This window comes from Vipera berus (genome assembly GCF_964194415.1).
Source record: "Vipera berus genome assembly, chromosome: 13".
NCBI lineage: Eukaryota > Metazoa > Chordata > Lepidosauria > Squamata > Viperidae > Vipera > Vipera berus.
Genome location: NC_138216.1, coordinates 7,591,801 through 7,617,176, shown reverse-complemented (window position 1 = coordinate 7,617,176; position 25,376 = coordinate 7,591,801). Strand labels below are relative to the sequence as shown.

The 25,376-nt window shown below is 41.8% G+C and overlaps 1 protein-coding gene across 1 annotated transcript in view; it reads left to right on the top strand.

Moving 5' to 3' along the window:
* Positions 1–1,982: 1,982 nt before the first annotated feature.
* Positions 1,983–25,376, top strand: part of MRTFB (myocardin related transcription factor B) — a gene marked incomplete at its 3' end in the record, with an annotated part of 33,770 nt that continues 10,376 nt past the window's right edge. Inside the window, exons 1-9 of the mRNA XM_081338192.1 lie at positions 1,983–2,953; positions 12,263–12,328; positions 14,168–14,223; positions 15,562–15,637; positions 16,366–16,527; positions 17,559–17,740; positions 19,001–19,141; positions 21,652–21,899; positions 23,355–23,508. Of these exons, the coding sequence (XP_081194318.1) occupies positions 2,833–2,953; positions 12,263–12,328; positions 14,168–14,223; positions 15,562–15,637; positions 16,366–16,527; positions 17,559–17,740; positions 19,001–19,141; positions 21,652–21,899; positions 23,355–23,508 (1,206 nt within the window). The 5' untranslated portion in view covers positions 1,983–2,832. The remainder of the gene's footprint in view (positions 2,954–12,262; positions 12,329–14,167; positions 14,224–15,561; positions 15,638–16,365; positions 16,528–17,558; positions 17,741–19,000; positions 19,142–21,651; positions 21,900–23,354; positions 23,509–25,376) is intronic.

Sequence of the window (25,376 nt, the reverse complement as noted above, 5' to 3'; positions counted from 1 at the left end):
CGATAGCATATTGTGTCGTTCCCAAAGTGGCAGGACAAATTAACTGGCAGTAAAGCAAAAAAAAAATCATTTCCTTTTCTCTGGAAAAATTGGTTTGCCACAATAATAATTCCAGGGACCCATTAAGGAAAGCTGTTTTCGCTGATTGGATGGCTGGTTTTGGAAGCTGCTTTTGATTACTAGCTGAAAAGATTAAAAGAATGCTTACATTGAAAATAAGGGATTAAAAAGCCCAAAGAGGGGGAGGGGGTGGTTCTCTGGAGTGATTTAATGAGGATAAGTGCTGCAGCATAAAGAAAGTATTAGAATTTTGCCACTTAAGAAATGTCATACAAATTAAAAAGAGAATAAAGGCACCATGAAACTCATCCTAGCAGAGAATTGCAAATCTTTTCATGTTATTTAGATGTCATTCAAATGTTGGAATTACCTATTAATTCCTGGTCGAAAAGATGGACTTTCAGCTGCTAAGTTAAATAATACCTCCCTCAACTTTATTATTTATTTATTTATTTTATACCTAACTTTCAATACTGCAAGGTGCTCAAGTATGTGTGTGTGTAGATAGGTAGGTAGGTAGGTAGATAGATAGATAGATAGATAGATAGATAGATAGATAGATAGATAGATAGATAGATAGATAGATAGATAGATAGATAGATATGGTAGAGTAAATCCGTAGGTAGGTAGGTTGGTAGATAGATAGATAGATAGATAGATAGATAGATAGATAGATAGACAGACAGACAGACAGAGTAGAGTAAATCCATAGATAGATAGATAGATAGATAGATAGATAGATAGATAGATAGACAGACAGACAGAAGAGTAGAATAAATCCATAGATAGATAGATAGATAGATAGATAGATAGATAGATAGATAGATAGATAGATAGATAGATAGATAGATAGATAGATAGATAGATAGATGATAGATAGATAGATATGGTAGAGTAAATCCGTAGGTAGGTTGGTAGGTAGGTAGGTAGATAGACAGACAGACAGACAGACAGACAGACAGACAGACAGATAGACAGATATGGTAGAGTAAATCCATAGATAGATAGATAGATAGATAGATAGATAGATAGATAGATAGATAGATAGATAGATAATGCCCCCATATTCTATTTCCCCCCACAAATCTGTAAGGTAGGTTGGTTATTAAGAAAGATGTCTATGGAGATTTTTAATCATCCAGTCATGGTTGTCCCAAAGGTGCTTTTCCAAAAGGCAACTGGACTTTCTTAGGGTTTTTTTTCTTGCAAACTGAAGACGTTTCTTGGTTGAGAAGTGAAACCTTTTCAAGGCAAAAAAACCCCAAGAAAGTCCAGTTGCCTTTTGGAAAAGCTCCTTTAGGTCACTCAAAAGGGAGTGACCAGCCCAATTTACCCAGGGAACTTATGTGGCTTTGCTCAGCCCCCCCCCCCCGCTTTCTCCAGCATAGCACAATGGCGCTCTCCTTGTTAATATTCGGTTGGCTGAATCGGTGGTTCTTGACTTGGGTAGTTGGTAATTCCTTGGATTTGTAGGCGGATAGAATGACTGTCGAAACAAAACAAACCAACGAACAACATGGTGAGTGCTTGTACAGTGACCAAACCCCTGGGGTGGTGGCATATCTGTTTTTGTTTTTGTCTTTCAGTAAGTTTCTTTCTCTTCTACATTATATCACTCGGAGTCTGTTTCCATACTGGAGCAGCTGTTTTGTTTTGTTTTGCCTCTGCATAGCCACGTGAACACTTTTCGTTGCAGAAAAGGAACAGGGGTTGTTGTGCAGGAGCAAATCTGTTTGTCGTTCTCGTGGTCTCTTTACACGCGCCTGTATTGATTTCCTACTTGACTGTTGAGGTGTGTTCATTGAGCGGGGCGGTTATCCTGGGAGGCTTGTAGGAAAGAAAAAAAAGGCTGGCTTTGCACCAAGATGGTGAAAACTTTCTCCCCACGAGGTTTTTAAACAAGGGGGTGTGTCCGTGTATGCGTGTGCACGGGCAGTTTCTTCTTTCATTCCTTTTGAGATTATTCCACATTGCTCAGGCATTTCCCTTCTCCTGGTCAAGGCCAGCAAAATAGACCGGGGGGGGGGGGGAAAGGTGACCGGTAGATAGGTAAACACACACCACGTTAAAAACTCTATAACTGGCGAATCAAAGCTCACAGATCTGCATTTCAATGTAGTGTTAACTTGTAACTGTTTTAGCTTATGCACAAACCCCTTTTCTATTAGCGTATTAAGATCAGAACGGTCCATATCAGAAACTGAAGGAAAAAAAAAATGCAACACGTCAGGCAGCCTAAAGCGTTTCCCAAAAAAAACTCCCACCAAAAACAACAACTTTCAAGCAAAAAAAAAAAAAAGAGACCCCCGGTAGGAGTTTGTCATCTCAGGTACAGCTTCGCCAAATGTTGCTCCTTCTGCAACGGCTGGGATTTATTTTTTTATTTTATTTTTTTTCTTCTTCCCCCTTCAGGGATTTATTTTTAACTGCTTGACTCAGTGTTTGTCAGATGATTCTGACCATCAAACTGCATACTGAATGCAAAGCACCGGAGGATAAAACCAGGGTGGTTGAAAAAAGGGGGAAGGATCCGGAGCAGTTGCCTGGGAAAGGAAGGTGGAGTTTGGGAACTCTCTCTTCCCTCAGCTTTTAGTCATTCGAATCTTTCTTGGGTCAAGCTGGGAAGTAAAGGCTAATGGCTGCTTTCAGATGCTCTAAAGACATAATTGCTCAATTATTGCCAAAGTGACTGAAAGGAGCAAGCCTACAGCTGGCCAGGAGATTGGTTTTCTCTCCCTCGCTAGATGCTGCTTTTCTAAAGGAATTCCCACCATGATCGATAGCTCCAAGAAGCAGCCACAGAGTTTCCCAGAGATTTTGCCTTTTGAAGACATTGAGTCCTTAAAGGGAAAGGAATGCCTTGATCCAGACATCCCGAAGTGTCTTAAGGAAGGTCAGTTCTGGGGTCGAGGAAGAAGCGTAACCCGCCGTTAAATACTGTTTTATTTCGAAGGGAGGCATAGAGCTAGGTGGCTATGGAATCTGTGCAAAGCAATAGTTAGGAATGTGGCTGGCGGATGGATGCATGTCTGTGTTCTCCAGTTCCAATTCTTGAAGCAGAATTAATCTTTTAACGATGTACTTACTACTCCTTTTAGTTTCTGTTGGGTTTTACAGCTGGGAGCAAATAGAATCGGAAGTGTTGGAAGTATTTTGGTGGTATCGTTACTGTGGATTTCCTTGAGCGTCTCCTGCTTTGATAGAGCTTAGTTCTTTTTCTGCCCGTGCGTTTTGTAGTTAAATTTTGTAAAGCTTAGCTCTTTCCTGTGTTAAATGCTTAGAATAAAAATGATCGAGTAGGGAGATCTATAAATATTCAGTGATGCCATCTGAGCTAACGAGAGCTGATGTGCAATAGTTTGAGGAGTAGGAAAATGTATGTTCGTTCCCCGAATCAACCTGTGCACGCATTACATTTTACAAGCTAAGGCGTTTTTTGCAGAATCATTTTATCCGTCAAGTATTTGTCTTCGATATTGAATGTGCGCTACCTTAGTCTTCCATGTATAATGCAAAAGTCCTGTTATACCTTTCCTCCTGCATTCATACTTCCTCCAAATCTCAGTCTAGTTTTCTCTTTTGGAAAAGGCTGAGAAGTATTTGGTGGTGAGCCAAAGAATAGTGTTTGTTTCCTTTGGTGTGTGTGTGTGTGTGTGTGTGTGTGTGTGTGTATAGGCACTTCCTTCAAACCAGTTAATGGTTTTTTTTCCTTTCCTACTGAACTATATACCGTAAATGTAGAGAATAAGTCTGGTAAACACTGAGGAAACAGCAGCTGCTTTGTGGTCCATACTATGCAGAAGTATATATCTTAATGTTCAAATTTTGCAATTGCATCCATTCCAGCACTGAAAGTTGTCTTACATTTTTCACTGTCGTCTTCCTTAAAGATCAACATTTTTCTTGTATGAGCGGAAAGCAATACAAAAACAGGATGTCTGGAATATCCATAATTCAGTCCAAGACAATAGCGCTGCCTTATCATAGAAGGACATAATACTGTAGTTAATTAAAAAAATATTAAGAGAAAACCTACGCTGGATTGTGGGAAAGTTGGAGGTAGTTTTTAATTGGTTTTAAGATTTGTCTTACTGTTACCTTCTATCTCTTCCTTATTATTACAGTAGTAGGGTATTTACAGGTATTCCTAAAGTTTTCCTGCTAGAAAAACCCAATGGACAGAGAAATTATTTGATTTGTATCAAAAAATTTATCCTTTTCTGTGATTATAGATTATAGATAGATTCTGGAGATGTTCAGAGATGCCTGATATCATGACTGCAGCTGTCATTTCTTCCTGTCTATCTGTCCTTGATAATCACCATAGCATCCCGTTCTTTGTCCAAAGAGTTCAGAATAGTTTATTTTTCATGCAACTACTCTTATGCAATAAGTTAGACTGAGATGTGCTGACTGGCCAAAAGTCACTTGTTGAGCTTCAAGATTGACCAAAAGTTATGCTGAGACATGGTATGTTAACACCCAACTTAACAGAGCAAACAGTAGGAGCAACAATGAGTGCATTTCTTCAAACCATGAATGCTAGTTGACTGTGACAGTTCTTGTTTCAGGCTAAGCACCAGGGTCTTCTTGGAAGATTAGCTGAGTAGCTGCAACAGCTTTCTGTCTTTCAGGCAAAATTGAACGTGTTGGCTTTTGCAAATATATGGTTGGTGGTTTTTTTTGTTTAGTTTTGGGGTATATCCAAAGATTAACGCATGTGTTCTTCTCCTAAGAATTTCCTTCTCTAGATGCCATTTCTCTACAATTTTCTTTGTAAGATGCAAACAGCCACCTCAGACTTTATTCACACATTATTCTAAATCAGGTTTGTTTGAATTGGTTTTATTGGGGGGAAAAAACCAAACCCGATAGCTGGCTTGGCTCACACAAGAGAACATGGCAATAAAACACAGGGAATGCGTTCATGCAACGTGCTGAACCAAGATCAGTCATTGTGCAGCTCAGAGCAGCGTATTCAGTGCTTTTCACAGTTAAATAGTTTTAATCTCTTACTGACTGTCTTATATAACTGTTTTTAAAGGATTGTGTTAGTCATACTTCAATGCAAGGAAAGCTGACCTGCAGATTCCATGCACTTCCATTTGTTTGCTTTGATCCTTAAAATAATCAGAATGTGTGTTTGTGTGTGTGTTTTAATTCTTATTGCAAAACAGCAACAAGATTCTAGCACCACAAAATTTAAAGGGGGAAAAAAGATTTAAACTATTGTCTCATTTCGTATTTTGTATCCATTTGGTGATGAATATTTCTAATAGCTGGTGTCAGGATTGTTTTTATTTAAATCTTTCTGTGCAACAATTCCGCTTTAAGAGTAACAAAATCAATCCAACCTATCAGCCTTCTGGGGCTTGTCATTTACTTCAGTTGTGTAAATGTTTAGCAGATTTCTCCTAGCACTTTGTCAGACAATTCCATCCTGGCCCTTAGTTTTGGCAACAAGTTATATCCACTGCTGATTCCTCCGTACTTTTTCAGTGTTTCATCTTCATTTTCTTTCATGCGTCAGAATAGAATAACATTTAATAAAGAATTTATGCACTCATCATTCTTTGCAGTACATGCGATATATATTTTTTTTAAAAAAATATCTGTTGCTAAAAAAAAGGAAAATAATTCTATTTACGTATTTTATGATGGGGCTAAAAATGGAGTGCAGGATAGTAGGTGGAGAATTTTCTGAATTTCTTTGCTGCTGTTTCGTGGCCAGCTGGATGCAAGGCAGCTGAAAAGGCTTGTTGTCAATTCCCACTGTTTATCGTACTGGTGAAACATCTGAATCTGTTTTCAATCTTGTTTTGGTCAAATCGTGAAGGGCCAAATGAACTTCATTCATTCTTAACAGAATTTCAACCAACCCTAGAATAGGTTGATGGAATCTTCAGCTCTCGGCGTTTTGTTTTGAGCTCGAAAGAAAACATTTGTGCACAACTCTTATTTATCCCAAAGGTGCTTTTTTCAAAAGGCAGCTGAACTTTTCGTGTTTTTTGTTTGTTTGTTTGTTCCCCCCCCCTTTGAAGACAGCTGAGGAATTCTGGGAGTTGAAGTCCACAAGTCTTAAAGTTGCCAAGTTTGAAGACACCCCCCCCTGGTCTAACTGGTGACCGTTCCAGCCCTGCCGCAAGTTCTGGCAAGCAGGTTGGGCTTCAGTTGTTGGCACTGTTAGATTGAATACCAGGATGTGGATTCCTGCTTAGACTGTCCTGCTCTGGAGCTTTTGTTGTGTTTGGTTTACCTGTGTGAGCTGTGAGGTCAGACGACGGGTGACCTTGCCGAGTGAGAAGTTCCATCTTTCATCTTTCCGGGCACTTAGTGAAGAGGGGACCCAGAGAAGAGGACCGACATTAGGTAGTTTGGGGAATAGAAGGGAATATCAGGATTGGAAGGGGCCTTGCAGGACTTCCTCATCCAAATCCCCGCTCGAGCAGGAGACCCTAGACCAGTGATGGAGAACCATTTAGAGACCGAGTGCCCAGACTGCAACCCAAAACACACTTATGTATCGTCGGGTGGGCATGGCCCATTGGGTGGGCGTGGCTGCGGTGGTAACGGCAGACTGGGCGGGACTAAAAAGTTCAATCAATTCCAACTTTACGAGATGTTGTTTTTTCCCCCGCGAGAAGTTGAAATTGATTGATTGATTGAACCTCTCTTTTTTTTGCACATGGCGGCGGAGGCCCGAAGCGAAAAGGTTTTATAAAACCCAGATGAAGGCCTAGGACTGGGGCGACGGCGCCCGTGCCCCCAGAGAGGGCTCTGCGTGCCACCTGTGGCACGCGTGCCATAGGTTCACCACCACGGCCCTAGACCATTTCAGACAAATGGGTGTCCAGTCTCTTCTTCAGAACCTCCAGTGATGGAGCGAAGTGACCGGACAGTGTTTAGAACAGGGGTGTCAAACTCAATTTCATTGAGGGCCGCATCAGCATTGCAGTTGCCCTCAAGGGGCCGGGTGGGTATGGCCAGGGTGGGCGTGGCCTACTAGGTGGGCGTGGCTAGTGTGTATATGTCCTACTGGTTGGGCGTGGCCAGCTCTACATGGTTCGCATCAAGGGTGCCTATGGGGGCCTGGGCAGGACTCGGACAGATCTGAGGGTCTCTGGCAGGAGGAGGGTCTCTGGGCCAGGGCCAAGGCAGTGGGGGCCGTTCCCTCACTGTTTCCAGGATGGCTTCGCGGGCCACATGAAACCACTTCGCGGGCCGGATCTGGCCCCCGGGCCTTGTGTTTGACATGTCTGGACTAGAAGATGTACATCCAGCTGAGCGGCTTATGCCAGATTACTGGCCTACTAGGGTTGACTGATGGTAAGATTGGAGAATGAGGAATAAGAATGAGGGGGTTGGTGTGGGTAACGTAATATCTGGGGGTGCCATTTGGGGGCCTCCCAGGAGTGATGGGTCAAGAAAGGAACGTCAGGAGAAGAAGGATCAACAGCCTGGCGCAATTTTCCTCTCCTGGCTTGACTGCCTCAGTTGGCAATTGGAATTTTATCTCCTGATTTGATCAAAACGGATTGAACACCACTCCTTTTGATTTTCTTTCTATTTTCGGTTCAACTCAAAGCAATCATTTGAATTGGACAGCATATTGTCTCAGTGATTGTAGAACTCTTTAATGAACGTGTTTCTGTTAATTGCCATGGAAATTATTAGCAGAAGTGCTCGCTCCAGCAGCTGCTAATTAGCATAACTCTCCTTTGGATGTTGAAGTGCAACGAGAATCAAATAGAGACAGAGCTACCTAAATAATTTACGTCACAAATATGAAAGATATCATATATCTTATAGTACTTCAGATAACTAAAAACAGTTTAGAAGTTGTTGAAGTCTGGATTAAATTCTGTTGAAATATTCAAAAATGCAATTATAACAAATAGCTCTGGTGAAAGACATATTATCATTAAAGGCGTATTATCACCTCTTGGAGGGGCTGTGATGACATCATGGGGTCCACGAAGGCTTGAATGTTATGATTTAAATCTCGAGTTAAGTCTTGGTGGTCCGTGGCCACAAAACATACTTAAAGGGGGTCCGTGGTGAAGAAAAGATTGAGAATCATTGTCTTAATACATTTGTTCCGGAGACCTAAATCTAACATTAAATGTTTATTTCCTGATTATTTCCCTGAATACTAGTTCAGAATTGAGCGGCTGAAGGTGGCTAACAGAAACAAAAGCATAAAGCCATCACAAAAAAAGAAACAAATTAAAAGCTAATGTATCATCTTTTCAGAGAATGTTATTATATTTTAATACAACTGTACAGCCAGTCTAGTTTGGTTATGGACTGTACGTTTTATGAGATTGAAAATGTCAAAGCTCTCTGACCAATTGAAAAGAATGACAGAGGCATAATCCCTCTCCAATTTACGGCAAGAGAGTAATTGTGCTGATTTGATAAAACATTTTTATTGCTTTTCCTTGGCAAAAACAACCCGGTGTGATGAAGTGGCATTATGATATTGTTTGGGGCATGGTTCTTCCAGAGGAGTTTGCCCATGGCTTAGGTTGCATTGGCTTTCTGGCAGCAGTAAATATTTTGGTAATCCGTGTAACAAATAGGATTTCTGCTCAGCTAATGTCATTTGTACTTTTGGCAGCAGTTGTTCTTACAATTGCTAGATATTTTTTTTTTTTGCAATAGAGTCAAGGTGTCTAACACTGTTTATTCTTTCTTGAGTCTATACAGGTCGTCCTTGAGTTAGGACCGCAGCTGAGCCCAAAATTCATGTTGCTAAGTGAAACATTAGTTAATAATAATAATAAAGTTGGAAGGGACCTTGGAGGTCATCTAGTCCAACCCCCTGCTCAGGAGGAAACTCAATACTGTTTCAGAGAAGTGGCTGTCCAGTCTCTTCTTAAAAACGTCCAGTGTTGGAGCATTCACCGCTTCTGGAGGCAGGTTGTTCCACTGATTAATTGTTCTAACTGTCAGGAAGTTTCTCCTTAGTTCTGGGTTGCTTCTCTCCTTGGTTAGTTTCCATCCGTTGCTTCTTGTCCTGCTTTCAGGTGCTTTGGAGAATAGCTTGACTGCCTTTTCTTTGGGGCAGCCCCTGAGATATTGGAAGACTGCTATCATGTCCCCCCTCGTCCTTCTCTTCATTAGACTAGACCAGGGGTAGGCAACCGTGGCTCTTTTATGACTCGTGGACTTCAACTTCCTGCTGGCTCAGGAATTCTGGGAGTTGAAGTCCACGAGTCATAAAAGAGCCAATGTTGCCTACCCCTGGACTAGACATCCCCAATTCCAGCAACGGTTCCTTATGTGTTTTAGCCTCCAGTCCCCCAATCATCTTTGTTGCTCTTCTCTGCACTCTTTCTAGAGTCTCAACATCTAGTTAAGTGAGTTTGCTTCATTTTACGACTTTTCTTGCCATAGTTGTTAAATGAATCATTTCATTTGTTATGTTAATAACATGGCTGTTGTGTGAATCTGGCTTCCCCATTGACTTTGCTTGTCAGAAGGTCACAAAAGTTGATCACAGGACCCTGGCAACTGTCATAAGTACGAACCAGTTGCCAAGCATCTGAATTTTGAACACGTGACCGTGGGGAATGCTGCATCGGTTGTAAGTGTGAAAAAACGGTCATAAGTCCCTTTTTTTCAGTAACTTCGAACAGCCACTAAATGAATTGTTGCAAGTCGAGGACTATCTGTACTAACAGCTGCAACTTCCAGTGACTTGTCTTATTACCTTAATAAACGGGTAGATTTGACAACATTCTGCTAGATGCAGATGTTTGGCATTGTATGTAACCCGGCTGAACTCTTTGACATAATTGTAACTTAAATAGTTGATGTTCAAAGTTTTTCAAAGATTAGTTACAGTTTCCTAATAGTTTGTGTTTGTTCTTAGGCCTCACTGACTTGGCCTCTGCAGTAAGTGGACAGAGTTACAGCCTAAGCTCCATTCAAGTTATTTTCTGTTGCCAAGGAAAAATTAGCCCAGCTTTGGAAAAAATAAGGAAATGAGTCGCCTTTCCTTATGTTAAAAAAAACTGGCTTCTGTTTAGACTTTTTATCCTAACTGTAACTATAATGATGAAGTTTTTCCTTGGAAGAAGCACTTTTTGTACTGTGTCTTAATATTATGGCAGAAACCCTCCAGAAATGCATTCAATCCCTATATGTGTTTGTTTTTATTAAACAAAATTACTGTATATAACTGCCCAACTCAGATTTGGGTGACTTCAAGAAGCTTACAAAATTTCAAAAAATCCATATATAAAAAAGTCTTTGCTGATGGAGATTTCCTAGCTAATTTTGAGTTGAAAAATAAATTTGTATACTTATAGGTAGAGAGAAGTCATGCATTTCTTACTTTTGGATAAAGGTTAGCAAGTTTAGCTTTTTCATTTTTTTTCCCCCAGAAGAAAATATTTTTTTTCTAAATTTGCTTTCTTATTAGTATTTACTATTTAATCTCCTTAGGGAATTAATCTTCATCATTTTCTGGGTGACACAATAACGTTGTTGATTTGGAAGAAGTAATGGAAAACTGAATTCTAGTTGCTAGTTTCATGTCTTAAGGATAATGTATTATGCAATATTTTACTTTTTTTCCCAAAAAAGTGTTGAGATTTTATTTTGCTCTGCTATAAGCTAATGATTTCTGGCTATGTCAAAACCATAGTCAAAACAACTGTAATGCTTTTTAATATATATATAAAAGATACATTGCATATTAAAATCATTAGCCTTTAAAAATATTTATATTTTTCTTTCTGGGGAAAAAAAGACAATACCATTATGCAAGGGTTGTTTTTAATATATTTTAGCAGCAAGATTACTTATTTTGTCAATTGGATGCTTTTGTTTCTAATACCTTAATATTAATTTGATTTTAATGTACCGTCCTTTTTATTTTAAGGAAGAGAATAAAGGTATCATACGTAGATTCCCAATTCCAAATATTTTACAACCATTGTTTAAAAAAGAGAGATAAAGACTTGCTTACAAAATGTTATTTTCCTACTGTAAATCAGATCCAGGGGTAAACATTATCATACAACTGGAAACAGATTAAAAAGTAGATTGCACAGAAAATAAAACGCTCCCTACTGTCGCTCTTCTGGAACGCTTATAAAATTATGGATGCTATAAACATGGAGTTCTCCCTTACTCCTCTTTCCCCACGTCCCTGACTCACCCCCTAGGTGTGGCAGAGAATAGCGCCGTCCCAAACGTTCCAAGTTTTCTGCTGGAGACAAGCCAGCTAGTATTCTTGTCCAGTTTCTAGGTTGAGCTCTAAGGGCTGTTGCAAAGAACATTGACGACTGAGATTGCCTTTGGCCTACGATGCCTTCACGAGCGTTAACAGCACCCAGGCAAGAGCATCTGCAAAAAATTACGTTACTTGGGTTCCAGTGATGTTTTGTGTGCATATATACCCGTCGATCAGAGCAATGTCTTCTCTGTACATTGGTTTTAATGTTTGTGGTGCTGAGCTGTGTGATTGTAGGAGAAATAATGCCAGCCGAAGTGTTTGCCTATTGCAGAACTCTATGAAGCCACACCGGAGAGATTGTATATTGTTGCCCATAAAAGCATTTGTATCTTAAGAGGTCCTCTGATTATAATCACCAAGCATCGGATGATAATCATCTGTGTTGTGTACACACACTACCGATAGTCCTTGACTTAGGACTGCAATTGAGCCGAAAATTTCCGTTGCTAAGCAAGACAGACGTTCAGTGGGTTTTGCCCCATTGTATGTCCTTCCTTGCCATGGTTGTTAAGTGAATCGCTGCAGTTGTTAAATTAGTAACATGGTTTCTTAAGCGAATCTGGCTTCCCCGTTGACTTTGCTTGTCAGAAGCTGGCTGGGAAGGTGACAGACACATAACCTCTGGGACACTGCAGCCGTCATAAGTACATGCCAGTTGCCAAGCCTCTGAATTTTGATCACGTGACCCTGGGGGAATGCCGTGACGGTTGTGAGTGTGAAAAATGGTCACAAGTCGCTTTCTTTTAGTGCCGTTGTGACTTTGAACAGTTATGATGAGGGTGGCCTGTACACAGTCTCACTATCTGAGCAGTAAACCTACCCTGGATCCGATTAAGCATTTAATGTTAAGGATTTATGTCAGCTAGTATTTAGTTCTCAAAAGAATGCAGCCATTATAACTGTGAGACAGAGTTCCGTCTTGTCAAGTAATAAATCCCTTTTCTCTGTTGCCAGTTCTTCAGCTGAAGCTACAGCAAAGGCGAACAAGGGAGCAGCTGGTGGACCAGGGAATCATGCCACGTAAGGCTAATTTCATTTTCTGAAGCTTGTGTAACACTGAGTGCTTAGATGTCTTATTAAAGATGAAAGGAAATAGACGATCATATTCAGTACCCATCCAAATTTAAAGGCCGGATGACAACTCTGTAAATATTACTTCGGCTGATATCTGAAAATTAAAGGGAATTGATGGAAAATGTATTACCTTATTAAACCTGGAATTCATCACAATGAAATTATGAGCAATTGGAAATTAAATAAGGGGGAAATGATTGATAATAATTTAATCTGGCATGCAGAAATGAGAGTGAGAGCCTTTATTTTTTGAGTCTGGGCGAATCAAGGGCATCAAGCCATCGACAGATTAAAGGCAAACCTTGGGTTTGTGTTCTGGTGTCCTCTTGCACACTGCTCCTTGGTGGAGCAGTGGGCTAATGCCTCCTTAAGTAACACCAGCTGCCTGCAATTAGTGCAGGTTCGAGTCCCACCAGGCTCAAGGTTGACTCAGCCTTCCATCCTTCCGAGGGAGGTAAAATGAGGACCCAGATTGTTGGGGGCAATTAAGCTGACTTTGTAATAATGCCGCTGTGTGTGAAAGCCCTAATAAGCAGGCATATACATAGAATGAAGGCTACTGCTAAGCTTGTAAGCCGCCCTGAGTCTTCGGAGAAGGGCGGGATATAAATGGAATTAAAAAAAAAAAGTTGGTGAACTACGTTTCCTCGGTCTTCATTTTCTTCCAAGCAGATGTGTTTGCCACTCATCCCTTACTGTGATGTAGCGCAAGGATTCACATTTTTTTTATTAGCCAACATTTTTGCGTACTGAGGATTACAAAGCAGGCATAGTTGTGTTGCTCTGCTTTTCACGTATCATGCAAACACCATCTTGTTTACCTTGTGCTGGCATAGCTGAGGTTTGCTTGAGAAAAATATTGCTGTAATGGTAATAGATCCATGGATAGGTCAGGCTGTATCATGGCATTAAACAAGTTGCCCTAATTTGCTTGCCATCTCATTTTGGACCTTGAGTTGAAAGAGATGCCCCAAAAAGAGCATCTTAATACTCTAGGGCAGGGGTGTCCAAACTTGGCAACTTTTTAGGACTTGTGGAGCTCAACTCCCAAAATTCATGGCTGGCTGGGGAATTCTGGGAATTGAAGTCCAAAGGTCTTAAAAGTTGCCAAAGGTTGGACACCCTTGCTTTAGGGACTGCAGTGACCACCTAACGAGGGGAAAAAATAAATTACTGGGATTGTTTTATCTTGCTTGAAAACTCTAGGAAATAGCAGAACTTTGTTCGTTATTATTGGTTAGGATCCCGTCATTATCTGTTGTGCTATTTGTTTATACGGTGTAACTGTGTTGCTGGGGTGTTTTTTTGTTGTTGTTTGTTTGCAACCTAAAACATACAGGACATGCAATACTATTTTAAAAAAATACTTAGTAAGCAAAGTACAGAATATGAAAAGAGAATGAAGAAGCTATGCCGATGTTAATTATCCCTGTTCATTTGACACGAGGCTCCTGATGCAAGACAGATATTTTTACTATTACTACCACTACTACTACTATTATAGCTATTACATAATTGGCCTACATATTAAGAGTCGTGCGAAAAGGCCATCTTCTGCTCATCTTTTAGCTAATACTCCATATTTATGAAGTTAATTAAAGTGTTTGGAATCCAGTACAATGCAGCTAGGGCGATTTCATTACAGCTGCTGTCAGCCAATCTTTCTGTAGAGGTCAGTTAGCCCCCTACTAATCTAGCTGAAACTAACCTGCTTAAATGTAAGATATTCATATATACCTTTATGATCTCCTGTCTTCATGACCCTTTTTCATTTCCTTCTTTTAGCTTTGAAGAGCCCAGCTGTGTTTCATGAGCAAATAAAGAGTTTGGAAAGAGCCAGGGTAAGAAATCAAGTTCGAACATGATATTTCATTCTTTGCATATGATTGTCTTGGGGGGGAAAGTGTTATACGAAGAGCTTTTGGAAGCGAGGAGAAATTGTTACAGGCTTTTGGAAAAGAAACTTGAGTTCGTTCTGTAATGAAATTGAGGGAGAACTGATTTAAACCATTCAAGCCTCAGCAACAGCTTGAATAACCACATATTCCTACAAACACTTTCAAAATTAGCTCAGCCAATCCTTGCGATGAGACAATATATACTCCCTAGTAACGTGTGCTTCATACCTGGCTGTTGAAGTATTGCATTTGGAAGCCAGTAATTATTCATGATATATTTAATGATTAACTCTCAGGATTCTTTTGGGCAAAGGCCGTTATAGTAATTATCTATTCCTTCAACCTAAAGATAAAGAATTAAAATTATTTGCTAAACAATTAAAACCAGGCCGTCTTCTCTCATAGTTCTAAACTTGAGAAGTCAGAGTATAAGTTTAAATTATCATCTCAATTTTCCAAACTTACTGATGAGGATACAAAAGTGCTACACAATTATCTTCACTTTTTTCTTGAAGGGCAGTCTCTTTGTTTTACTACATTTGCTTAGAAACCAAGAGAAATAGGGAAATAGCTTGGTGATTTATTATTAAAAACAAATTTAAAAACTCCCATAGGTATATGGACATTTTAAAATGTTTATAATGTTTTAGACTGTGTTGGATACATGAGACTGTAATATATTGTAAGCTTTTGTGAACAAATAATGCAGGTTTATGGCAAAAACAACTCACATTTCCTCTGATAGATACATTAATGCAGCTTAAAGTACTCAATATAAATACTCAGAAAAACAAACTACATTATAAGGAAAAATGACAATTGTTTTAAAATTCAAAGTCTGTTCAATAATATCCCTGGTGTTGCACCTGTGGCAGATTTGGTAAGAATTTCAGATTATAGACTACTTAGCATTCTGCTTCTGTATAAAGATACAATTCTATTTGTGTTATTGCTTTGAGAAGTAGAAGCATGCGATCTGAAAGAATAAGTTTCTTGTTCTTGAATGCAGCGAAATTTGGAATATAAAATTTGAAGTGGTTCAGTTTTCATTTTACACCTTGTGGAATGGATGATCAAGAACCTGAATTTTTGGATGATTTAAAATAAATACTAAACATAGTTTTGTTATATCGGGCAACATCTTGCAAAGCATTGTCAGATAATAAAATGGCTGTCTGACAGTGCTTTGCGGTTTCCATCAATGTCAGCAAAACTGGGACTATTTTGTGCTTATTACCTGCTAAGTGTAGTGTGCATTTTTTTTAACCTGTTTTCTTCCAGACTGAAAACTTTCTGAAGCATAAAATACGCAGTAGGCCTGAACGATCAGAATTAGTCAGGATGCATATTCTTGAAGGTGAGAAACCCCCTTTGATTTCCTATTTCCTGATTAAATTTCTGAATTTCTGAATATGTTTTCCCACATTACCAACCCCGACAACTGGTTTTAAAAAGAGTGACTTTCTACACCAGGGCTCTTCCAACTTGGTCCTTTTATGACTTGTGGACTTCAACTCCCAGAATTCCTCAGCCAGGCACGTGTGCCTGGCTGAGGAATTCTGGGAGTTGAAGTCCACAAGTCATAAAAGGGCCAAGTTGGAAGAGCCCTGTTCTACACCAACTAAACAGCAGTGGGCATATCCCAAGCACAATATGGTTTGTTGGACTTTGGTTTAATATGTTGTACGTGTGAATCTAATTATTACAGGTTATAAACTGAAGTTTATAGTTCACCTTATTGACAGCACCAAGCTCGCCAAGCCCGAGAACTGGATTTAAAACTCAGATTTAAAACACTTTCTTACCTCCATCTGGGATGCCAAATGTTACAAGTTTAACTAAGTAGGATTAAAACTTATTTCCTTGGAGCTGTTGTTTTTACATAGAAAGTGTCTCACTTCAGATTTGTTCTGTTTGCTGTAATAGGGAAGCTCCGGAGTCTTCCCCTGTTCTCTTTTTCTAGTTCTACACTATCTGCTCTACTATCTCCATTACAACTTTAGACACATGCACTAAACCTTGAAGGCAGTATTTGTGTAGCACTTCCAAGGGTTTCTTTTAACCGTTGGTAGTTCTTTTCCCCAGAAACCTTTGCAGAACCCTCTCTCCAGGCCACTCAGATGAAGTTAAAGAGGGCGCGACTTGCCGATGACTTAAACGAGAAGATCGCTCAGAGGCCGGGCCCCATGGAACTGGTGGAGAAGAATATTCTCCCTGTGGACTCCAGCGTCAAAGAAGCAATTATAGGCAAGTAGGACCGCGAGGTCTGTCGTTGCCGGAAATCGTAGTTCGTGAAAAATCTGAAGCCTGAAGTGTTGCAATACCCATCAGAAATGTGCCTTTGTGTTATTGTGACACTTCCTCTAGAGACCATTCTTGGTTTGTCACTCCAGAGAGTCGTCTGTTAAGACCGGAAAAAATAAATAAAAATAGGGAAAACGGAAAAGGGAAAAAAGAATACGCAAACGTGTGTGTGTGTGTCTCCGCCTGTGTCTGTCTAACATCTTTTTTTTTTTGTATTTCAAGAAAGTATTAATTTTGGAGTTGTATGGAATAATATCGTTCAGCTTTTCTGTTGCATTGGCGGAAGCGATTCTGCGATTCTAAATCATACGCCGTGAGCGAACACGTACCACCTGGATGGTTTCCCCCTAAAAAAAGAATCATCTACTCCCATCACCTGCTTGATAAAGCCATTGTCCTTTTCTAAAAAAGAGATAACGGAAAGAAAAAAAAGAAAAATCAGAAACAATCCGTACGTTAAAATCTATGGATTAGAATAAAAGTGACTGGGAACACAAGCCCTCACTTCCAGTTGGTGCAGTCACTGGGCAGGAAGTCCTCTGCTTACGACCACTTATTTAGTAACCATTCAGAGTTACAATGGCACTGGGGAAAAAAAGCAGCCAGTGACCAATCCTCGCAGCCTCCCCGTGGTCCCAATGATCAAAATTCAGCCACTTGGCAATTGGCCTACATTTGTGATGGCTGCAGCATCCTTGGGTCAGTGCAGTTGCTCTTTGCACTTCCCCAGTTAAGCTTCCGACAAGCAGAGTCGATGAGAGTAAGCCGGGTTCGCGAGTAATGGTGATTCACTTAACCATGGCACAGGGAGTTTGCTAAAAAAAAAATGGGCTTGACTCGTTTAGCAACCGCCTTGCTGAGCGGCGAAAATTCTGGCCACGATTGTGCTGGTAAGCTGAGGACCGCCTGTGTTCGCCAACGTCTCCTCTCTCCGTCATGGCTTAGCTGAAAGAACAACTTTTCTCTTTCCTTAGCGGTTGGTCAGGAGAACTATCCTCAAGCTGTGGAGGACTTCTCGTTTGATGAAGACAGCAGCGATGCTTTATCTCCCGATCAGCCTGGTAGCCAGGAGTCCCAAGGGTCAACCGCTTCCCCCGGAGAGCCCAAAATGAAAGAAACACCCTCGCCGGTCACCCCAGCTTCTTCAGCCACACAGGTACGCCGCCAGCCCTTTGAAATGTTGCTGCCTTCTGATGTCAACCAAGCAGCTTCTCTCCCGCTAATAGCTGTGTCTTTCTAGCTTTGGATTTCAAATATTCCCCATTTTTATGTCCTTATATCCCCCTCCGGAGAAAAGCCAAGAGGTCCAGTTTGACCCTTTGTCACAAATAAAGAGCTAATCAAATCAAGACAGGTGGCTTGTTTATGCTTGAGCATAATTAGCCTTCCAACCTATCTAGGGACAGCATTCAGTACTTCCATTATGCCAATTTGTTGGAATGGGCTGTTTTCTATGCCTGAAATTTTTCTACCCGTTCTATCGTAACGTCTTTAGTATTGGGAGTAAAATGCCACCTCAATCATCGTTTCTCTGTCCTTTGCAATTAGAGCAGCGGTCCCCAACCTTTCTGGCTTGGCAGCCCGGCTGGGAGAGGGGAGAAGGGACCAGGCTGCATGAGGGGTGGGCTGGCTCGTGCGTGCACACAGGGAGCTCTATTCACGCAAGAGTGGAGCATCAAAAGTGTGATGTGACGTGTTGCACAGGAAGCAGTGCAGAGTTGCTGGCTGCAAATTTAAAGGTTACTCTGGCATGCTAAGCTGCCTTTATATTTAATATTTCTTTTAAGATTTAAAGAGCCATGGTGGCACAATAGTTAGAATGCAGTACTGCAGGCGACTTCTGCTGACTGCCGGCTGCCAGCAGTTCATTTGGCAGTTCAGTTCTCGCTGGCTCAAGGTTGACTCAGCCTTCCATCTGTCTGAAGTCGGTAAAATGGGGACCCAGATTGTTGGAGGCAATACGCTGACTCTGTAAACTGCTTAGAGAAGGGCTGTAAAGCACCGCAAAGCGGTACATAAGTGCTCTTGATATTTCTCCAAGTCCCTTATCAGCTAGCTAGCAAAGAAAAGAAACTAGCTTTCATACAGTTGATACATAGTAATTAAGCATTTTCTCCTTCCGAAACATGATTAAACTTTCCTACAGTTTTCAAGATCAAAAGGCATCCAGCTGAGGCATACAGATGTTCCCAATTTATTTTAAAGAAAAGAAAAACTCGACTGCACAAAGCACAATTAATTCATAAATGTATTTGGATTGATTATTGAACAAGGGGCAGTTTTCCTGAATTTCACTGGACTGCTTTTAGGGGAATATAGCTATAATGAAATACCACGACATCTCTGTGAAAAGCTGACGCTTGCTGAAGGTTGGAAAATGTTTAAATAGCTGTTTCTTGTTTTGTTTTCTTCTCAGTGTCCCCCCATAGCAATACCAGGACCTGACTTTTTGAAGCCACCTGTCACAGATCAGCATGTCGCCCGCACGACTGCTGCTCCTCTTACCACAAATTCTGTGACTGCCACAAAACACTGCAGTGGGCCAACACTAATAAAGGTAGGGCAGAACAAAAACAGTGGGTGTTGGTTTAATTATACCACTTTCCTCAACAAAAATGAACATTTTAAACAGGAATAATGAGATATATAATTAGTCAGGCAAGAGCTTTTTAAAACTTTAGGGGGGGGGGGAAACCACATGTATGCATTGGCAAGCAAGCATGAAATCTTCATCACCATCCAGCTCTGCAGTAACTATTAATCATTTTCCTAAAATAAATATTTTTTACCTTGGGTATTGATATTGTAAATATAGTAATTGTATTTTTCAGAATGTCGCCAGCTGGATTAGTGGTTTTGCAAATGACTGAAGGAAACGAGCTACATCTGCCAGTTTCTATAACATTTGTTTTTATAAGATATCTCACTGAATTGAATAGACAAAAGGTTGACATCACCTTTAAGTTATGCCGACTTTTGCTAGAGTCCTTAGCCTGTAACGCTAAGCTTTAACCCTTAAATCACAATTTAAGAGACGCCGGCCTAAATTTTAGGATAATAATTCCTGACTGATGAGGCGAAGCTACAATTCTGGCAACCAGCATTATTAATGTACTAGTGTTTCTGTCTCAGTAATTAGCAAGGCAGAACGCAGAGCGGTATTTTCCTATCAGTAAAGATTGGGTTTGGTCTGCTTTGGGGAGAGAGTTAAGTGAAATGGTTAAGAGCATCTGCTTAAGTGAAAAAGCAAATGCTAAGGCAGCTCCAAAGATAATCATCTTCTCGATTATGTTGTTAGCTGCGAAGTCATGTCCGACCCATCGCGACCCCATGGACAACGTTCCTCCAGGCCTTCCTGTCCTCTACCATCTTCTGGAGTCCCTTTAAGCTCACGCCTCCTGCTTCAGTGACTCCATCCAGCCACCTCATTCTCTGTCGTCCCCTTCTTCTCTTGCCCTCCACCTTTCCCAGCATTAGGCTCTTCTCCAGTGAGTCCTTCCTTCTCATTAGGTGGCCAAAGGATTTGAGTTTTAGCTTCAGGATCTGGCCTTCTAAAGAGCAGTCAGGGTTGATCTCCTCTAGGACCAACTGGTTTGATTGCTTTGCAGTCCAAGGGACTCGCAGGAGTCTTCTCCAGCACCGTAGTTCAAAGGCCTCAATTCTTTGGCGCTCAGCCTTTCTTATGGTCCAACTTTCACAGCCATACATTGCAACTGGGAAGACCATAGCCTTGACTATACGCACTTTTGTTGGCAGGGTGACGTCTCGACTTTTTAGTGTGCTGTCTAGATTTGCCATGGCTTTCCACCCCAGGAGCAAGCGTCTTTTAATTTCTTGGCTGCAGTCCCCGTCTGCGGTGATCTTGGAGCCCAGGAAAATAAAATCTGTCACTACCTCCATTTCTTCCCCATCTATTTGCCAGGAATTGAGATTATAGATAAATTATAGATAGATGCTGAATTCAGCCTGGGATTCTTACTGTTGAATCTGTAAAAATCCTTCTTTTCCAGATCAAGAACCATTGCAGTATAATGGTATGTGTACAGGTAGCCCTCAACTTATAACCATCCGTTTAGCAACCACTCAAAGTTACAACGGAACTGAAAAAAAGTAACTTAGACAGTTGGTCCTCACACTTATAACCACTGCAGCCTTCACACCGGCATGTGATCAGAATTCGGGCCTCTGGCAATCAACGGGTATTTACGATGGTTGCCACATCCTAGGAATAGGTGATTTTCAATCTTTCCAGCTGGCTTCCAATGAGCAGAGTCAAGGGGAAAAACTGGATTTGCTTAACGACTGCATGATTCACTTAACAACCGCAGCGATTTGCTTAACAATCGTGGCAGGGAAAAAAAGGGGCTGTAAAAATTGGGCATAGCCCACTTAGCTTCCTTAGCAACAGAATTTCAGATCTTCCATTTTGGTTGTAAGTCAAGGACTACCTGTATTGGTCAAATCCATGCACAGCCATGAACGCTCACTCGGTGACTTTATAAGGATAATATTACAGTTGGAAGGGACCTTGGAGGTCATCTAGTCCAACCCTCTGCTCAGGCAGGAAACCCTATATACCATTTCAGACAATTGGCTGTCCAGTCACTTCTTAAAAGCTTCCAGTGTTGGAGCATTCACCGCTTCTGGAGGCGGGTTGTTCCACTGGTTAACTGTTCTAACTAATTTCTCCTTAGTTCTAGATTGCTTCTCTCTTTGGTTAGTTTCCCTCCATTTGGAACTTGGGGCCAGTCATTACTCTTTCTTTTGTAGTTGTTGGGATGAAATTGGAGGGCAAGGTCACTTGCCTCTTGAGTCCCTGGAGAAAAGAATGTAAGGCAGAGGGTCTCCAAACTTGGCAACTTTTAAGACTTGTGGACTTCCATTCCCTGAATTCCCCAGTCAGTCCACGCGTCGTAAAGTTGCCAAGTTCGGAAGCCTCTGATCTTTACGGACAAAGGAACAAACAGACAGACAAAGAAAACCTCTACTGTAACACAGAAGGGCAGTTTGGGATTTCGCTTCGGCTCTGGATCAAAACGTCGCTTTGTCTTCTCTTTCTGAAAACAGCAACCTCACCCCAAGAACCCCAGTGACAGACCTCGGAGCAAGAAATGCAAAGAGCCGAAGCCCAGAGTGAAGAAACTAAAATATCACCAGTATATTCCCCCCGATCAGAAAGGAGAGCAAAACCAGCCCCCGATGGACACCAACTACGCTCGCTTGCTGCAGCAGCAGCAGCTGTTTTTGCAACTGCAAATCCTGAGCCAACAGCAGCAACATTACAATTACCAGGCAATTCTTCCTGCACCGCTCAAGTAGGTGAACCTTGGACGGTTCTTGGCTTGGTTGGGTGTCCTCATCTCTCCCGGAGAGCGTGAAGAGTCTCTTTCCTCCACTCTTGTCAGCAGTCCTCCTCCACTGGGGTCACCGGCCTCTTCCTCAGTGCTGTTTGCATTTTGGCTAAATTTGCACTTTGGAATCCAAGCCGTTCTTTCCATTTCTCCTCTTCGCTAATGGGAGGGCAGGAGATTGGCAAGGAAAGCATTACACAAAGGGGTTAAATTTTCCTCCCCGTGGCCAGGAGACAGTCATACTTCCCCCCAAAGCCCAAGTGGATAACAGTCTTTTTTTTTTTTGGTAATAAACTGTGTTCATACAAATGATACTGCATCTCACTTGGTCCAAAAGGTACCTAATGCAGATACTGCTCATATAGCGTTCCTATGTTATATATTGGTATATGCTCTGTACCAGAGGTCCCCAACCTTTTGGCCACACCAGGGACCGCTTACGTGGAGAGAGGTTTTTCCGCGGAGCGGAGAGTGCGTGGTTTTGTGTGCTGCCTGCATCCCACAGGTGAGGGTTTGCTGGTTTGTGCGGCCCGGTTGCTGGCGTGCCTCGGATGGATCGGGGGTTGGGGACCCCTGCTCTATTCCGCAGCTACACAGGATAAGCATGGATTGTACGTGTTCAAAACCTGCTCTGCAGGATGGTAAAATCCTTCCTGAACAGCTCGATCAATAACTGAGGTAGACCCGTTATTGATGAAAAGTGGGCTGGAATAGAGAAATTCTTTTCCCTATTTTAATTTTTAATTTTCCGGGAAAGGCCAGGCCATTCCTTGTATGTCTTTTTGTGTGATGAATGTGGCCGGTCTGTCTCCACATTGCAGTTGAGTCTAGGGAGTAACAGGAACAGAATAAAATCATCTTCAAAGCTAATAAACACGATTATTTTGAAGCTTTAAAATTGCATTTCTCTATTCCAGCTCGGGACGCGGTGGCTCATTGGGTTAGGACGCTGAGCGTGTCGATCAGAAGGTCGGCAGTTTGGCGGGTCGAATCCCGAGTGCCGCGTAGCAGAGTGAGCATCTGTTACTCTTCCCAGCTTCTGCCAACCTAGCAGTTCGAAAGCACGTAAAAAATGCAAGTAGAAAAATAGGGACCACTACGGTGGGAAGGTAACAGCGTTCCGTGCGCCTTTGGCGTCTAGTCATGCCGGCCACATGACCACGGAGACGTCCTCGGACAAGTGCTGGCTCTTCGGCTTTGAAACGGAGATGAGCACCAGCCCCTAGAGTCGGAAACGACTAGCAGGCATGTGCGGGGGAACCTTTACCCTTTACCTTATTCCAGCTCACTCCTAATAGATAACATGCTTGGTAGCTAAAGAGAGGGGGGGAAAATGTCAGGATGTGTTGAAAGAAATGGATGGAAAAGATACTTTTGGTTTTTAAGGCTGATCTTCTTCTTTCTCTTCTTCCTTTGAAGGCCAGTAAATGACAAACAGGGTAACACTGGGAATGTACCACTGAATACTTTGAACAACAGCACATCTTCAGCAGCTGTCAACACACCAAGACAGAACACTAATATTTTAAACAGAAAGCCAGGGCCTCTTCCTCCCAGCTTGGATGATTTGAAGGTAAAAATAATAAAATCAACAAGTGCAGTGTGAAGCGTCTTCCAAGGAAAAAAAGTGTTCCTTATGATCCCAGAATGACTTCTAACTCACCTGTCTTTGGAACCGTTTTATTTTTTCCCAGTTTATCCTGCTAGCAGATGCCAACTCACCCATGTGGAAAATTGCTAAAATGTGGTATTGTTTTTCAGTTTACAAAAAATGTAGCTCTAGATCTAGAGCAGGGCTGTCCAACCTTGGCATCTTTAAGACTTGTGGACTTCAGTTTCAGTTGAAGTCCACAAGTCTTAAAGTTGCCAAGGTTGAGGACCCCTGATCTAGCGTGTCTCCCACAAATTTCTGCATGCTAGATTTCAGTGGAAAACAATGGGGAATTTCACGCACGAACTGCCGAGGAGGCAGGCCCATATCACCTGTGGGTGGGGCCGTGTGAGTTTTTTTTCTCTCTCTCTCTTTTTTTTTTTTTTTTGCATGATGCCCAATCACAATCTCGCTGTCTTGTTCTGTCACCAGCAGGGTGTTTGCCCAAGAAGAATGCTGCTGCAATGAGAAGTCAATGAATATGTAAAAAAAAAACAACGAGATGAAACAAGTGCCAATTGGCTTCCCTTCGGCAGAGGATAACACAACAGTGTTCTCCAGCTTGGCAACTTGCGAGATTGTGGACCTCAATTGCCAGCATTCTTGCCAAGCTTGAGAAACCCGGAGGGCCTTGACGGGCAGAGGGAAGACCACCTACTATGTCAGTGAAATAAAGGAATGAAACTTGAAGCCAGGGTCATGCAAGTTCACAAACACCTCAGACAGTCCTTCCTCCCCATTCACAATTAGTTCAAAGGAGGGAGACCGAGGGAACCCCATTCAGGATTGCAAGATTCTGTTACCGTAGCCATTGTGATGGAAGTAGATTCAGGTCTACACGGTGTCTGATTCTTAGCCTGGTCTACCTTATAAGAGGGACGTGGTGGCTCAGTGGCTCAGCTTGTCGATCAGAAGGTCGGCAGTTTGGCGGGTCGAATCCCGAGTGCCGCGTAACAGAGTGAGCGCCTGTTACTCGTCCCAGCTTCTGCCAACCTAGCAGTTCGAAAGCACGTAAAAATGCAAGTAGAAAAATAGGGACCACTCCGGTGGGAAGGTAACAGCGTTCCGTGCGCCTTTGGCGTCTAGTCATGCCGGCCACATGACCATGGAGACGTCCTCGGACAAGCGCTGGCTCTTCGGCTTTGAAACGGAGATGAGCACCGGCCCCTAGAGTCGGAAACGACTAGCACGCATGTGCGGGGGAACCTTTACCTTTACCTTATAAGGCTAAACTCAGACATGTTGGTGCCGAGTTGAAAAATATGCTGAAAAGAGCACCTAACTACTCTAGGGACACAGACAACTAACTAACTGGTTTTTTTTGGGGGGGGCAGAGGGGAATGGGGAGAGAAATATATTGCTGCTTTAAAAGCAATAATAATAACAGACATAAGAGAAGTTAATAAAATTATGCACAAGGCAGGGAAGGCAGATTACAACGAATTCTGCAAATAACAGCTACGAACCAGGGTTAGAGTGGCAGAGGAGATGGCTCCACAGATATGGACTGCAGAGAGCTGGCCGTAATCTTTCAGCTTATCTTGTCTGTAGTGGTTATTAAGTGGATAAATGGGATCGGATAGCAGGACACAAAGGATGTCAACCCGGTGATTTAGAAAGGCAGGCAAGAGGGGGATAATTTTAGCATTCTGCCTTCAAGTACTTGCCTATTAATAGTTCTGCTTCGTACAGCTGGGAAAAACGAAATTGCAGCTGTTAGCAGTTAACGTTTTTAAAACGAATAAAGGGTTAATCCCTAAGATGCAGTTAGACTCCGTCTTTTTGGTATT